At 49.9% G+C, this 14,916-nt stretch overlaps 1 protein-coding gene across 1 annotated transcript in view; it reads left to right on the forward strand.

The window, feature by feature from the left end:
* PIK3AP1 (phosphoinositide-3-kinase adaptor protein 1) overlaps positions 1-14,916 on the forward strand; it is a 140,662-nt gene that overhangs the window by 78,534 nt on the left and 47,212 nt on the right. Inside the window, exons 3-7 of the mRNA XM_004701036.3 lie at positions 3,395-3,531; positions 6,532-6,676; positions 8,872-9,014; positions 9,147-9,279; positions 11,248-11,444. Coding sequence (XP_004701093.3) covers positions 3,395-3,531; positions 6,532-6,676; positions 8,872-9,014; positions 9,147-9,279; positions 11,248-11,444 — 755 coding nt within the window. The remainder of the gene's footprint in view (positions 1-3,394; positions 3,532-6,531; positions 6,677-8,871; positions 9,015-9,146; positions 9,280-11,247; positions 11,445-14,916) is intronic.

Consider the following 14,916-nt stretch of genomic DNA (forward strand, 5'->3'; position numbering starts at 1 on the left):
GGGGAGGAAGCATTTAAGAACTAGAGGAAAGTTGTATGTTTCATCGTTGCTACCCTGCACCCTGACTGGCTCATCTCCTCCCCAAGACCCTTCTGTAAGGGGGTGTCCAGTTGCCTACAGATGGGCTTTGGGTCCCCACTCCGCCCTCCCCCTCATTTACAATGATACGATTTTTTGTTCTTTGATGCCTGATCCCTGATCCCTTCGACACCTCGTGGTCACACAGGCTGGTGTGCTTCTTCCCTGTGGGCTTTGTAGCCAGCCCCCTTTACTTCTGTGTTGGCATTTCTTTCCAAGGCCACTCTGAAGCTGCTGGAGTGGTTGGATTCTCCCAATGGGCGAGGCTGTTGTGGCTTGAGGAATCTCACAGGGCGTTTTTGCCACAATCAGCATCAGTGGAAATGTCCTGACTTCCTGCTGGTGGCTCTGAGAGGTGACTAAAAAATGGGCTCGCTGGGGGGACTAGTTTGTGTCTTCCCCTAGTGCTGGAACGGTGCCAGTGCCTGTGCTGTTAGGATCTGTCTCTCTCGTGGCATCCGTGCTCGCTGGTAAAACGATGAGCCCATCGATCGGGTTGCTGCTTTCCTGCTCATGATCATCCTCATTATCAGCAGGACTGCTTCCTCGCCGTGCAAAATATGCAAACACGTACAAGAGTCGGAGGGAAGGGAAGAGAGCACAAGGAAGGGGGCAAAGGAGGGAGAGGAGAGGAAGTATATATGCAGAGTAGAAAGGTCTTTAACTGAGGTCGTGCATGCAATACCATGCTATGCTTGCTTTCTTTAGCTTGACCTGATACGACAAGCTTTCCACCCTTTTGCTCAAAAGCCTTTGAAAAGGACCTTTTTAAAAATCGCATCAGACGTTTAGGTTGTTTCTTTACTCATGTAAACAGCGATTCAGTAGACATGCAGATTTATTATCTTTGTCTGCATTTCACACATTCATCTTCCTCGGTATGAGAGAGTTTTGGAAGTAGAAGCCCGTGGCAAAATGTATGAAGATTTTAACGGCTTTCTTCTCCTCTCCATGTGGCCATGGAGCTTTCCAGAGCATTCTGACAGCTTGTCCTCTATCCACTGTTGAGCGAGAGTGCCCGCCCGCCCACCCTCCTGTCCAGCAGCACGCCGGAGCGGATGTTATTTTTGTCCACTTGTCTCTGATGATCAGTGAGAAGGAATGATCATGCCATTTTGGAGGGAAATTAATTTGTACTCTGTTTAGAAATGTCTGCTTAACGGACTTCGTGTGCATTCTTAGAAAGCTCCGTGATCTGTACATATATGATTGAGATTACTCCTTTGTCCTATTTATTCCCAAGTTTTAGCCATTTATGAGTTGCTATTGGTTTTATTAGGTGACAGTTTTATTAAGATATAATTCATGTCATATAATTCACTCACGCAAAGCACATATTTCAAAGACTTTGTATATTCACAAATGTAGATAGCCATTGCCACAACAAATTTGAGAATATGAGGAGGCTAAAGAAAATTTTGGGGAAAATTCCATTGTTTTAATTCCATTTTTCCATGATCTTTTCTAAGCTCCCGTGTGTTTTAACCTCAAAAGAGAGACCCCATCCTTTAAGTCATTGCCTTCTGCTCACTGCCCCCAACTCAGCCCCGGCCCTGAGATGCCGCCAGCCGACTCGATGGCTGCACGGATGTGTCTGCTTTCGCCCTTCATGGGCGTGGAACCATAGCTACGTCACCCTGTTTTTCCCCACTGAGCATGTTCTCTTTACTCATCTGTATTATAGCATGTACCAGCTCTCCAGTTCTCCTTTTCCCCCGAAATAATAGTCCATTCTACGGACAGAACACATTTAACTTACCTGTTCATCAGTTCAGAGGCATTGTGCTTGTTTCCATCTTTTGGGCATTCTGAATAATCCTGCTGTAAACATCTGGATTTCATTTTCAGTTTGTTGTTCTCTATGAAGGTTGTAAATTCTGGCTGTCTGGTCTATTGGTTGTTTAAATTGTGCTTTAAAATGAACAGATAAAAAAAATAAAATGAACAGATCTTTTAAGTTGTTGAAGACGGACAAATCTCCTCCCAAATGATTCCTCAGACACTGCCAGTGATTCGCTGCTGACCCAGCAGCCCTGCGGGACAGGGGAGAGCTGCCCTTGTGAGTTTCCAAGACTAGAACTCCTTTTTTTAAAAAAAAAAATCATTTTGTTGGGGGCTCATACAATTCTTATCACAATCCATCCATACATCCATTGTGTCAAGCATTTGTACATTTGTTGGCATCATCATTCTCAAAGCATTTGCTTTCTATTTGAGCCCTTGATATCAGCTCCTCATGTCCCCACCTCCCTCCCCGCTCCTCTCTCCCTCATGAACCCTTGATAATTTATAAATTATTATTATTTTGTCATATCTTACACTGTCCGCTGTCTCCCTTCACCCACTTTTCTGTTGTCCGTCCCGCAGGGAGGAGGTTATATGTAGATCCCTATAGTCAGTTCCCCCTTTCTACCCCACTCTCCCTCTACCCTCCCGGTATGGCCACTGGTATGGCCACTCTCGCCACTGGTCCTGAAGGGATCACCCGTCCTGGATTCCCTGTGTTTCCAGTTCCTATCTGTACCAGTGTCCATCCTCTGGTCTAGCCAGACTTGTAAGGTAGAATTGGGTTCATGATAGTGAGGGGAGGAAGCATTTAAGAACTAGAGGAAAGTTGTATGTTTCATCGTTGATACCCTGCACCCTGACTGGCTAGACTCCTCCCCAAGACCCTCTATAAGTAGGTGTCCAGTTGCCTACAGATGGGCTTTGGGTCTCCACTCTGCACTTCCCCTCATTTACAATGATATGATATTTTTGTCGAACTCCTTTTTAAAAAAAATCATATTATTGGGGGCCCATACAACTGTTATCATAATCCATCCATCCATCCATTGTGTCAAGCACATTTGTACATTTGTTGCCATCATCATTCCCAAAACATTCGCTGTCTACTTGAGCCCTTGGTATCAGCTCCTCGTTTTTTCCCCTCCCTTCCCGTTCCCCCCTCCCTCAAGAACCCTTGACAATTTATAAATTATTATTATTTGGTCATGCCGCGACTGCAACTCTTTCTGGCAATCAAAAGCCCCGTCTTTCTCCCTTGGAGCAGCTCGTGGTTTCAAACTGCTGACCTTGCAGTTAGCAGCCCAATTTGTAACCACTACACCAGGGCTCCTATTTCCTCATTAGGTCCTCATTAATGAATTCCCGAGTCCCTCTCTTCCGCTTCCAGTTGGTTGCCGTTCAAACCCGCTTCCTGTACAAACAAATATACAAACAAATGTCTGGCGATGTGTGGGCCTTTTCTGGGATGAAACACGCGTGCCCGTTCTTTTCTCTTCTGTCGTCAATCGGAGCGCCCTTTCTTTCCCAGATTCCGGCTGTGACTCAGTCACCGACACCGAGACCGAGGACGACAAGGTCCTTCCCTGCCCGAAGCAGCAGAACCTGCCGCCGGAGAAGCCGTCTGGGAACCTGATGGTGGTGCAGCCAGACCGCATCCGCTGTGGGGTAGGCGTCCTGGGGCCCTGGCAAGTAGCCATCAGAGCAGGATGCTTTTGAATGGATGCAGTTTGTAAGCACAGGGAGTGGGATTTTCATGTTGCACGCAGCCTTCCCTTGAGGCCTCTCCTGTGTTCTACTTGCCCTGGAACCCCATTACCTGGACCTTGGACATGTTTAACGCCTTCCAGTCAGAGAGAGATGAGAGCAGGAGGGTTGCTATCAGTAAGCTGAGAGGCCCCCCCACCTACCTTCATGGAGCAAAGAATATAGAATATCTGGGTGGGAAACCAGTGGGTCCAAAGCATGACTAGACACTTGTACCAACTCTGGAGTTGGAGGCCTGGGTCTGTTCCTGCTAGCCTTTCCACGCTGGGTTCCTGATGGCCATCCCCACTTTCCTAGCTCGGTAAGGAAGGAGATGCTGGGACCCTAAGCGATGGCTTCCCATGAGCCAGCCATCGCTGAGTGCCCTGCAGCCTGATGGGGGAGACTTGATGGCCATTATTACCTGTTACAGGGATCAGATAGAGGCATAGGCCTCGTACTACTAAAACTTTCAGGGGAGGGCTGTGGTCTAACAGGTAACTTGAATGTGATGGATCAGCTGATGCCACCACTGTCCCTTCACTCCCACCGGAGTATTTCTAGTTTTTTCCATTGTCCTACCTCTCCTGAGGAGAACGGCGTGGTGCTTATGCCAGCTCAGAGCAAACATCGACTTCCCACTGCGCGTGGCAAACTTAAATCCGAGCAGGGAGTGGAGCGGTGGACCCTGGAAGTGCTGGCCTCCCTCCCTGTCATTGGGAGCAGTTTCCTTCAGCTTGAAGCCACGGGGTGCGGACAAGGCCTTCCTACATTGGGTTTACAAATTAATGCTTTGGGCTGGGTTTGATGCATAGACTGGATTGGTTTGGGCTAAAGAGTATTTTTTAAAATTATGGACTCTGGGAAATGAAGGGACTCACTACAAAAGCAGGCTTGGTGGCAGCTTGCCGCTGTTGAAGGTGGAGGGACAGAAGTGGCACAGGGCCGTGATTGGAATCTATAAACAAGCCGGTTAGCAAGGCTTGCAGGATTGGTTCCGGGCCTTCATCCATCTGTCTACATGGTGGTTGGGTCATGCCTCATGACCCTGTGGCCCTGAGGCCTAGCCCCTAGGTTGGTTCCCGATTTCCCCAGCAAACCTGAGAGTCAGGCTGCCCTTCCCCGGGCTGTCATCTACTGTAATAATGCACACTCTCTGCCTAAGGCAAAAGCTGCCACATCGCTGGTTAATGGTCAGAAATCACTCAGAGGCTGGATTTATGGCTCGACGTGACATGGATTAGGACTCCCACTCCGAACCGCGCAGCCTTCCACAAACCAAGTGTCTTAGAACTGAAGCTCTAGTACCCGGTCCAGACTGCCAGGAGAGGAGAGCCACTCCTTCTGTCTGGCCTCCTAAGATTCCTGGAGAAGCAGCAGGCAGGTCCCGGCTTGACCTACATCCGGAGTGATGACACCCCAGACCCGCCCATTCTCAGCCTCACCAGACCCCATCCACCTGGTGTCAAATCCCCGCTGGCCATCTCCTCCTCCTGTGCCTGTCACGCAGGACGACTGTGAGGACATTAGGGCAGAATCTTAGGATGACTATCCAGAGATCAGCGAGGGCCAGAAAGCGCTCCTTTTTCCTGTTTTAGGAGTCCCAGTGGAACTGTGAATCAGGCATTGGGCCACTAACTGCAGGACCACTAGTTCAAACCTACCTGCCACTCCTTGGAAGAAAGTTGAGGTGGCTGTTTGCTTCTGTGCAGATTTCCAGTCTCAGAAACCCTATGTGGGGTTGCTAGTGAGTTACATACAGTCAACAAGATGGCAGTGCAAGGCGGGTTCTGTCCCTCGTTACCAGGGGCCCTGGCGGTGCTGTGATTCAGCACTTGCCTGATAACCAAAGGGGAGCGCTTTGAAGCCCCAGCTGCTCCAGGGAGGAAGGTGCGGCCGTGCAGAATGGAGAAGACCCGTTTGGAGCTGAGTCAGCACAAGAAAGCAAAACCATTCCATTTGGCAGACTTGGCAAGAGAATCCCGAAGCAAGGGGAAGCAGTCCCGTTGCTCGGTGTCTCCAAGTCCTGGGGAAAAGGAATTCCCCAGGACCTTCTTTGTGTTCAGCCGAGAAGAACTAAGGGCTGGCCCAGAGGTCTCCGACCTCTCCCGCACTCCCAGGGTGCGCTCAGAGTTCGCTGGGAGGAGCGTCCGCCTCAGAACAACCAAAGGGCAGAGACAAAATTTGTAGACAGGCAGGGGAGGGAAAGGGGGCAAATGGAAATGGGTGACACAGGGAGGAAGTGGGGCGAGCATTGTTACATTGGAGCGGATTGCCACCAGTGTCATGAGGCAAAGTCGTGTAAATGGTCGGATGGGAAACGGATTTGCTCTGTACACTTGCTTCCAAACCCCAATGGACTGGACTGTAAAGATAACCTGGGGGACCTTGTTCAGGGGCAGACCTGGGACCTGAGCTTGTTCTCAGCAGGCCTGGACGGGGCCTAACCTTCTGCATTTCTAACACGCTCCGTGGCAAGCCAGTGCTGCCTAGATTACATTTTGAGGAGCAAGGCTAGTTAGTCTAGAATAGTGCTCTTAGCAGTAGTAAAGAGCTTCCCAACCCAACACCCCCTCCCCCAATTCTGCCATGGAACAATGCCTTTCTAAAATACCTATAGTATTTATAGAATTGCTATAAAAACGTAATACAGAACCGTGCAAAATACAAGCCTTCGTGTTTTCTTCTTAGTAGATTCAGCAGCTTAAAGAAGACTCCGTTCAGGTGTCGAGAGGGTTTTGAATGTTTCCTCTCGAGACTGGGAGTGGGTGAGGGGAGGAGTGGACTGTGTCTCACTGGGGAGGGTAGAAGACTGTTGTTCTCTTCCCACCCCTGCACTGTGGAACCCACACGTGGGTCTAGGGCCCCAGGCCCAGCCCCCTCGTAGGAGCGGAGGGGACAGTGACTGGTCTCCCGTTGCAGGCAGCAACCACGGTCTACATAATCGTGAGATGTAAGCTGGACGAGAGAGTGACGGCGGAAGCAGAATTTTCTCGCGAGGATTCTCCGTCGATCTGGGTGGAAGCCAAGCTGGAGAATGAGTACACCCTTTCGGTCAAAGCGCCCAGTGAGTAGCTCTGTTGATCTCTGGAAATCAGGCTTGGTGTTGAGAACGCTGCTCGCTCTCGCTTGCTTTTTCCTTTCCCGTCTTCCCCGAGCCGCTGAGAACACAGGGACACCTGCCCCGGGGCATGGCGCTCACAGTCTATGGAAATGAAAGGGAAGTTGCAGAAACGTTTATGGATGATGATCAGGCACTTGGCAGATGACCGTGTTTCCGATGATAAAGTCAATAGACTAAAACCCTTTTGAAACGAGAGCGGTGGCGGACGAGTCACTTCACAGGCGCCTACCTGCCTCGGTCATGTCGGACGCTCCGTGGTGCTCTCTTTTTCTGTGTATAGTCAGGCGCTGCGGATTCCTTCCCTACCACGTCAGCATTCACGTCATCATAAGGACTTACAACTTTCTGGGCCATGCCATATTTTTAAAATTTCAGAATGAACGTAAGCTCAATGCAGAAAATTTGAATGACACAGTAAGCAGAAAGTAACCAGTGAATAGAAAATTCCTCACCCGCCCTCCCTGCAAAGGAAATCAACGGTTTCCTGTCTGTTTCCATATCTGTGGACAGCTTCAGACTTGCTGGTTGACCTCTTGTTACCTGGGGTACGCGGTGAGAATTTTCCCCTTCGTAAAGATTCTTTTCCAGCTCACTGCCTTCAAGTCCGTTCTGACTCATGGGGACCTTGTAGGGCGGGGTGCCGTCGCTCCTTCGGGTTTCTGAGAATGTCAGTCTTTCCAGGGGCGGAGCACCTCCATCTTTCTCTCCAGAAGTGGCTGCGGACTTAAAGTGCTGACCTCGCAGCTTCGCAGCCCAATTCCCAGTCCACGAATTCACCAGACTCTTTTCTTTTACGAGGTGATGCTTTGTGGTTGTAAGGGAATCCATTGTGTGGGCGTGCCATAAGGACTGAACCCGTCCCTAATGGTGCCCCCTGTACCTTAGACTCTCTCACGCCTCCGGTGCATAGAAGTAGCCTTTTGCCATTTTTCATTTCTTCCGTGTGTCTGTGTGTAATTTCTGGTTTTCTTATCACTCTGATGATGGTAATAATGAGCATCTCTCTCTGCATGAAGTTTGATTTTCTATTTGTTTCTTTAAATCATTTTATTGGGGGCACTTATAGCTCTCCTAACAACCCATACATCCATTGTGTCGAGCACATTTGTACATATGTTGCCATCATCCTTTACAAAACATTTTCTTCCTACTTGAGCCCTTGGTAGCAGCTCCTCATTTTTTTCCTCCCTTCCCCACCCACTTCCCCTCCCTCCGTCATGAACCCTTGATAATTTATAAATTATTATTATTTTCATATCTTGGACTGACCCTGTCTTCCTTCACCCATGTGACTGTCCCCTTTGGCAGTGGTGGTGGTGGGGTGACGGTTATATGCCAATCATTGTGATCTAGTCCCCCTTTCTCCCCACACCTTCCCCCTACTCTCCTGGTATTGCTACTCCTATTATTGTTCCTGAAGGTTTATCTGTCCTGGATCCCCTGTTTCCAGCTCTTATCTGTACCAGTGCACATGCTCTGGTCTAATCAGATTTGTAAGGTGTTGCTGGGGTCATGATAGTGGGGGGTGGGGTGGGAATGTTTGGTTTCCTTTTGCGTTTGGCCTTCTCTCCGTGGGACGGAAACCTTGAAAGGGGATCGTTGGTGAGGTTCTTGGAAAATAGAGCTCAGTGGCTTCCTGAAACAACACTCTCATCGAGCGTCTTTCCTCTGTCGTCACCAGTGCTCAGGGTGATGATGTTAAGTATTTAATTTTATTTTTTGCTAATTTGACAATTTAAAAAAAAGTAGTTCATTGTTCTAATTTGCACTTCTTTGATTACTAGTGAAGTTGAATGTTCCCCCCCACCCCCCATGTTCTCAACTTGCTGCATTTCCTCTTTTGTGAATTGAATCTTTGTGGTTGGTGTATTTTTAATTTCTTTTCTTTCCCCCTCAAAACCCCTTCCTGTGGCGGTGTTGAATCCTGCCCCAGGCTGAGCACGTAGTGAGGAGAGCAGCAGAGCGAGTGGATCCGTTCCACTGGCCCACCGAGGCCGAAACACCACTGCCACCGTCTGGGATCCCTCCCACCTTCTGGCCCCACGGAACCGACCTTCCTGGGTAGCAAGGAGGCACTAAAGTACAGTAGTACACTGTGTACCTCATTTCTGTGGTGTTTTTTTCCTTCTTCCGCTCAGACTTTTCGTCGGGGGATGTTTCTCTGGCGGTATATTCCAGGGACCTCATGGTGTGTGAAGCCACCATCAGCTATTATACTGACATGGAAGAAATTGGGAATTTATTGTCCAATGCCGCAAACCCTGTGGAGTTCATGTGCCAGGTAAGGGCAGGGACGGAAACCGGAGATTTCTGGGCGCGTAGCTGCTGCTTGCGGAAGGGAGTGTCTCCCTCCAATGTGACGGAGGGCAGCTCTCTGGACTTCCCAGCCAACCATCTTGGCTTTTTCATTCAGGCCTTCAAAATTGTGCCCTACAACACGGAGACCCTCGATAAACTGCTCACCGAGTCCCTGAAGAACAACATCCCAGCAAGCGGGCTGCACCTCTTTGGAATCAGCCAATTGGAAGAAGAGGACGCGATGACAAGTGAGCTGACAGCCAGCCCTCAGGAAACCGGCAGGGAGCTGGTGGCTGCCTGCTGGCTGCAGCATTTCGTCCTTGTCCCACACACATAGTTTCTGCTGGTCTCCTGTAGCCAGAGATGCTTAGATGCAAATCTCAATACTTGACCTCTTTGCCTGAAAGCCTCTTGGTTCCCACTTGCCCTCTAGTCAAAGTCCACCTTGTTGAAAAGCCCTGCCCAGGGGGCCTCACACTCCCTAGTCCCTCTCTTGTCTGTTCTATCTCCGTGGAAAGTATGCCTCAGGGAGATGCTGTCCTGTCTCTTGCTGCTCAACTCGTGCAAGTGCAGTATCTTCCTCCCCGTCCCTGCTCACGTCTCAGCTTAGGCCGTGCTTTCTCAGGGAGGCTTTCTCTGGCAGGTTTTATCCCCAGCACCTTTGGTGTCCCCAGTCCCCAGCTTTGTCAGTCTGCTTTGTTGGCTGTGAGCACTGGAGGACGGAGGCTAGGCCGGCGAGTGTCTGCCTCACTGTGGGCTCTGAACAGATGCTTCCTCTTGTGGACACAGGGCATGCTGGGAACGGGGAGAGGCCTGGTGCTCTGGACAAGATGCCTGTTATGGGGCTTCCGTGGATGATGCCCTTCACGCTGTGTCTGCACTGCACGGATGCTTCCCAAGGCTCTGGTGACCTGCTGCCTCAGTGCCTTCTTTCATAACCTAAGAGAAACACGACAAAGAAGCTTCCTTCCCTTCTAACCTTCTCTGGGGACTCTTGTCCCTGCTTCCCATTTTCCTGCTGTGGAATGCCCTCGCATCATTTCCAGAAGATAATAATATCCTCTATTCTTAAGCTTGGGGCTCAGGAGGAAGCATGTCATAGCCTAACATCCAAAGGCCCAGGGGACACCTTTAGATCAGCGGTTCTCAACCTGTGGGTCGCGCCCCCCTTTGGGGATCGAACAACCCTTTCGCAGGGATCGCCCGGTTCATAACAGTAGCAAGTTGACAGTGATGAAGTAGCAATGAAAATGATTTTATGGTTGGGGGTCACCACAATATGAGGAGCTGTCTGAAAGGGTTGCGGCATGAGGAAGGTTGAGAACCACTGCCCTAGATTCTTTGTTCTGGGGACCATATTGGGCTTGTCAAACAAACAAATCTATCTGTATCTATCTATCTATCTATCTGTCTGTCTGTCTGTCTGTCTGTCTGTCTGTCTATCCATCCATCCATCCATCCATCTATTTATCTATCTGTATCATTATTGAGCTTAGAAATAAACTTTTGTGGGGTTCGTGGGGAGGTTCTTCCACCACCTCTATAGCACAGGTCTATCTTCTTGGTCAAGTTTACCTGGCCAGCACTAGGTATCCGTATCCCATGATTCTCAGCAGTTCTTTGTTTCCCACAGCATTCAACACCTCTCCCAGCAAAGGACTTCAGTGACACTGCCTTGTTTGACCCTCCCAGGTGTCTTTGAGATTGTCTGTAAATATTTTTTCGTTCAAAGCTAAAGGCTTCAGAAGGATTAACCTACCCAGGATCCTTTAGCACATCTTTTTGACATTGGAGAGAGGAGCTAAGAGATGAACTTGTTTCTTTTTATAAGTACGGAACAAGCCTGCTCTGAAGCCTGCAGAGAAGGTCAGAACATGACTCTTGTCGGACATGGTGGTTTTCATGTAAGAGCTTAGAACGTCAGCACGTTTTCTATTAATAATATATTCTCAGGATTCCTGGATCCTTTTGGAGGAAGAAGGTAGGATGCCATTGATTAGATCTGCTAGTTATTTCAAATACCATCTCCTTTGCCATCCGAGGACATGATCTTCAGGGGTGCCTCCAAGGAATCGTCTAATGGTTGGTCAGCCAACCAACAAGCAGCGATTGATTGTCGACTCGGTGCCCTGCTGGGCTTGACAGCTTGGTCTCTGCGAACAAGAATGAGTGAGCGTGCTGACCATCCCTTTCATTTCCCTTGACATGGTTTTCAGATCAGAGGGATGAGGAGCTGCCCACCTTGTTGCATTTTGCTGCCAAGTATGGCTTGAAGAACCTCACCGCCTTGTTGCTCACCTGCCCGGGAGCCCTCCAGGCATACAGTGTGGCCAACAAGCACGGGCACTACCCCAACACCATCGCTGAGAAGCATGGCTTCAGGGACCTGCGGCAGTTCATCGACGAGTATGTGGTAAGGTCCAGGTGGGAATGGCCCCGGCTGGGGAGTGTGCAGGGAGTCCCTAGGGCTACCTTTTCACCTAGGATGTGGCCGGATTTCATGTCCAGGCTGTCCTCAGGTGCCTCTTGTGGCTGTCAACTGTACACGCGAGGTTAACAAAGGAGCCAGATAGACCTGGGTTTAAATCTCTCTGCACCAACACTTGTTAGTTACATGACTTTGGGAAAGTCACCGATCTTCTCACTCTGTGTCCTAACGTGCAGAAGGAAGGTCCTGATGGTTTTACTCATAGAGTCGGCTTGACGGTAAAACCTAATCATTGGACAGAGCACTGAGGGTCACTCTGAAAGCATTTACAGTAGCAGTTCTCAACCTGTGGGTCATGACCCCTTTGGGGGTCGAAGGACTCTTTCACAGGGATCGTCCTGATTCATAGCAGTAGCAAAATGGCAGTGATGAAGTAGCAACGAAAATAATTTTATGGTTGGGGGGGGGTCACCACAACATGAGGAACTGTATGAAAGGGTCGCGGCGTGAGGAAGGTGGAGAACCACTGAATTACAGAGACATTGCTAGAGTGATTCTGCTAAAGGTCCACGCCGATTTCATCATCCCTTTTCCATCCACCTTCAGGATCCCGGGGCTAGGTGCTCCAGTTATCTCGACCACCGTTGGGCTGTGTTAGGATTGATTCCTTCCAAAACGCACGATACGGTCATGCTCAGTATCTGAGGCATCGAGGAGGCTGGCTGTGCGGCTCAGCCTCTTTCAGCCCCTCTGCTGGGTCTGACCTTGGATAGCCTCAGCATGTTTGCACATCCAGTTTGGGCCCTAGGTCCTCCGTGGTGAAGGTGACCAGATTTGAACATTGGGAAAGCGGGTCACCATTGATAAAACTCATATCCTGGCTAAATAGCCACATAGCAGCCCAAAACCTATGTATACCCTAGCTTGTCATGCATTCTTTCCAAAAATTGGGACTTTTAAAATGCCGCGGGACGCGGGAAAAATTGTTAAAAATTGGGACTGTCCCACCAAGAGCGGGACGTCTGGTCACCTTACCCATGGCCCCTACCTAATGTATCCCTCTCTGAGCCAGCTCTCACTCCATGCCCAGTACTAGCACCACTGTCTTAGCGGTAGCAGCGTTTCCTAGCTGCAACACCCCCCTCGCCCGACTTACTGTCTGCACAGTACACAGAGGGCGTGTAAGAATGGCTCTGCCTCTACCACAGGTCTGTGGGACCCCCAAAAGAGCAGTGAGCGCCTCCCAGTCTTGTGCTTTCCAAACAGGTGAGCCTGACACTTCCCCCAGGAACTTAGTTCTCTGCTCTGTATTTGAAAATCCCCAAGTCAGTGTCTCCTCACCACACTTTCTCGTGGGTACCTTCCCAGAGCCGGGGAAGGTTGTTGTGTTTTGAACGAATAGAATAGCGGGAGTCCCTGCATGGCACACCACTGGCAGAAAAGGGGTTCCACAGCGCTGACAGTCGGGAATATTTACTTGGCTGTGCTGTGGACTCGCACACGTGTAGGACACAACATTTCGTTCCCATGCCAGCCTTTTGTATGGAGGGTATATTGCGCCCATCGCAATAACTCCTACTCTTAGAGTTGATTTGCTTGGCACATGCATGATTTCACGTGTTCCTCCTCACAGACCTTTGACGTTGGCACTGCCGTTACCCCATCACACACAGGGAAACTCACTTAGGAGTGTAACGACACGAGTCAGGGCGGAGTCGGTTGAGATTTGAACCCAGTTGCGAAAGCCAGGGCGTGTTTATCTTGCTGTATGTAACAGGGAAGAATAGAGATGTGTTTTCAGGTTTCCCTGGAGTCCATCTGGCCCACTGTTCTCATGCTGTCCTTGGCCTGGGACAGTCGTCACCTTCAGCCCTTGCATGTTCAGCCTTGGTGCCAAGAGATTGCCCCGACAGGTGGCACATCAAAGAGCTGTCCTGTTTCTTCTCTGCACGACTGAAAACCCAATAGCTCCTAGGCCCCGAGGCTCAGTCCTTCCTCGCTGCCCCCGGTCCCCTCCAGGAAACCGACTCAGAGTGTCGTTAGCAGGCCAGCTCTTTGAGGGCGAGGTGGACAGGAAAAAAATTGTGGGTTCATGCTGAAATAAGGATTGTGAAATATCAGTTTCTTACCGGGAAAGGTTGTATAGCTGTTTCGGAGAAGCCAGTCCTCTCAATTCCAACGCCCGGAGGCACTAGGACAGGGGGCAATCTTGACTTCAGGGCACACCATTCCAAAACAGGCATCAAGTGACGGGAGGAAGGAACGCGGAGGAACACTGGAGAAGCCCGCTGGTGGGAACGCAAGACGAGCGTACTGAGTTCCTGGGGAGCCTCTGTGCACCCACACGTGCAAGGCCACTGGACTGCAGCCCCGTTGAGCCCGTTTGAATTCTGCTGTGACCCATCAATACGCGTCACATTCTCTGGTGCCATTTCCTCGTTGAGAAACCAGCAGGGCAGTGGTTCTCAACCTTTTAATACAGCCGCAACCCTTTAATACAGCTTCTCATGTTGGCGACCCCCGTTCATAACATTATTTTTGTTGCTTCTTCCTAACTGTAATTTTGCTACTGTTATGAATTGGGCAACCCCTGTGAAAGGATCGTTCGGCTCCCAAAGGGCTTTTGACCCACAGGTTGAGAACCGCTGCACTGGAGTGTGATCACACCAAAAAAATCAAACCCACTGTGAATCAGGTCCCTTCTGACTCACGGTGACCCCAGGCACATAGGACGCGCTTGAGAGAATGGTACGATTCCCACCTGGGGTCACTGACCTTCTAATGAATGTCTCTTGAGTGTGTAAGTCTGTGCATAAGAAACTTAATCAGCAAGGTCAGTCATAAGGAGATTAAAACTAAGAGCGTAAGCAACTCTTACCACTGTCCATTTCCAGAGTGTTCTACCACCATCACCCGAAGCGCCTTGACGGTTGCAGTGCATCGCGAACGTAACTCATGTCCCCGAGCTGTGCCTGTAAAAAGCATGGAAATGGCAAGAGTCTTGTTACATATGTGGTTGTTAGCTGCCACGGAGTCGGCCCGATCACAGCGACCCTCTCACAACAGCACAAAACACTGCCCGGTCCGGCACCGTCCTCACAAGTGCTCCTATGAGCCCATGGATGCAGCCACTGTGCCAGTCCATCTCATTGAGGGCCTTGCTCTTTTCCCTCCGCCCTTCCACTCTGCAAGCAGAATGCCCTTCTGCAGGCACTGGTCTCTCCTGACAAGTGTCCAAAGTGTGTAAGACAAAGTCTGGCCATCCTTGTCTCTGAGCAGCACGCTGGCCTGCCTTCCTCCAGGACAGATTGGTTTGTCTTTTTAGCAGTGCATAGTCCTTTCCATATTCTTCTCCAGCTCCACACTTCAAATACATCAGTTCTTCTGCAGTCTCCCTTGTTCGATGCATTGGTACATAGATACACACATCTATATACACACGCACCATGTATACATA

This window comes from Echinops telfairi, unplaced genomic scaffold (genome assembly GCF_000313985.2).
Source record: "Echinops telfairi isolate 266 unplaced genomic scaffold, ASM31398v2 ScPeMD7_70;HRSCAF=299, whole genome shotgun sequence".
Taxonomy (NCBI): Eukaryota; Metazoa; Chordata; class Mammalia; order Afrosoricida; family Tenrecidae; genus Echinops; species Echinops telfairi.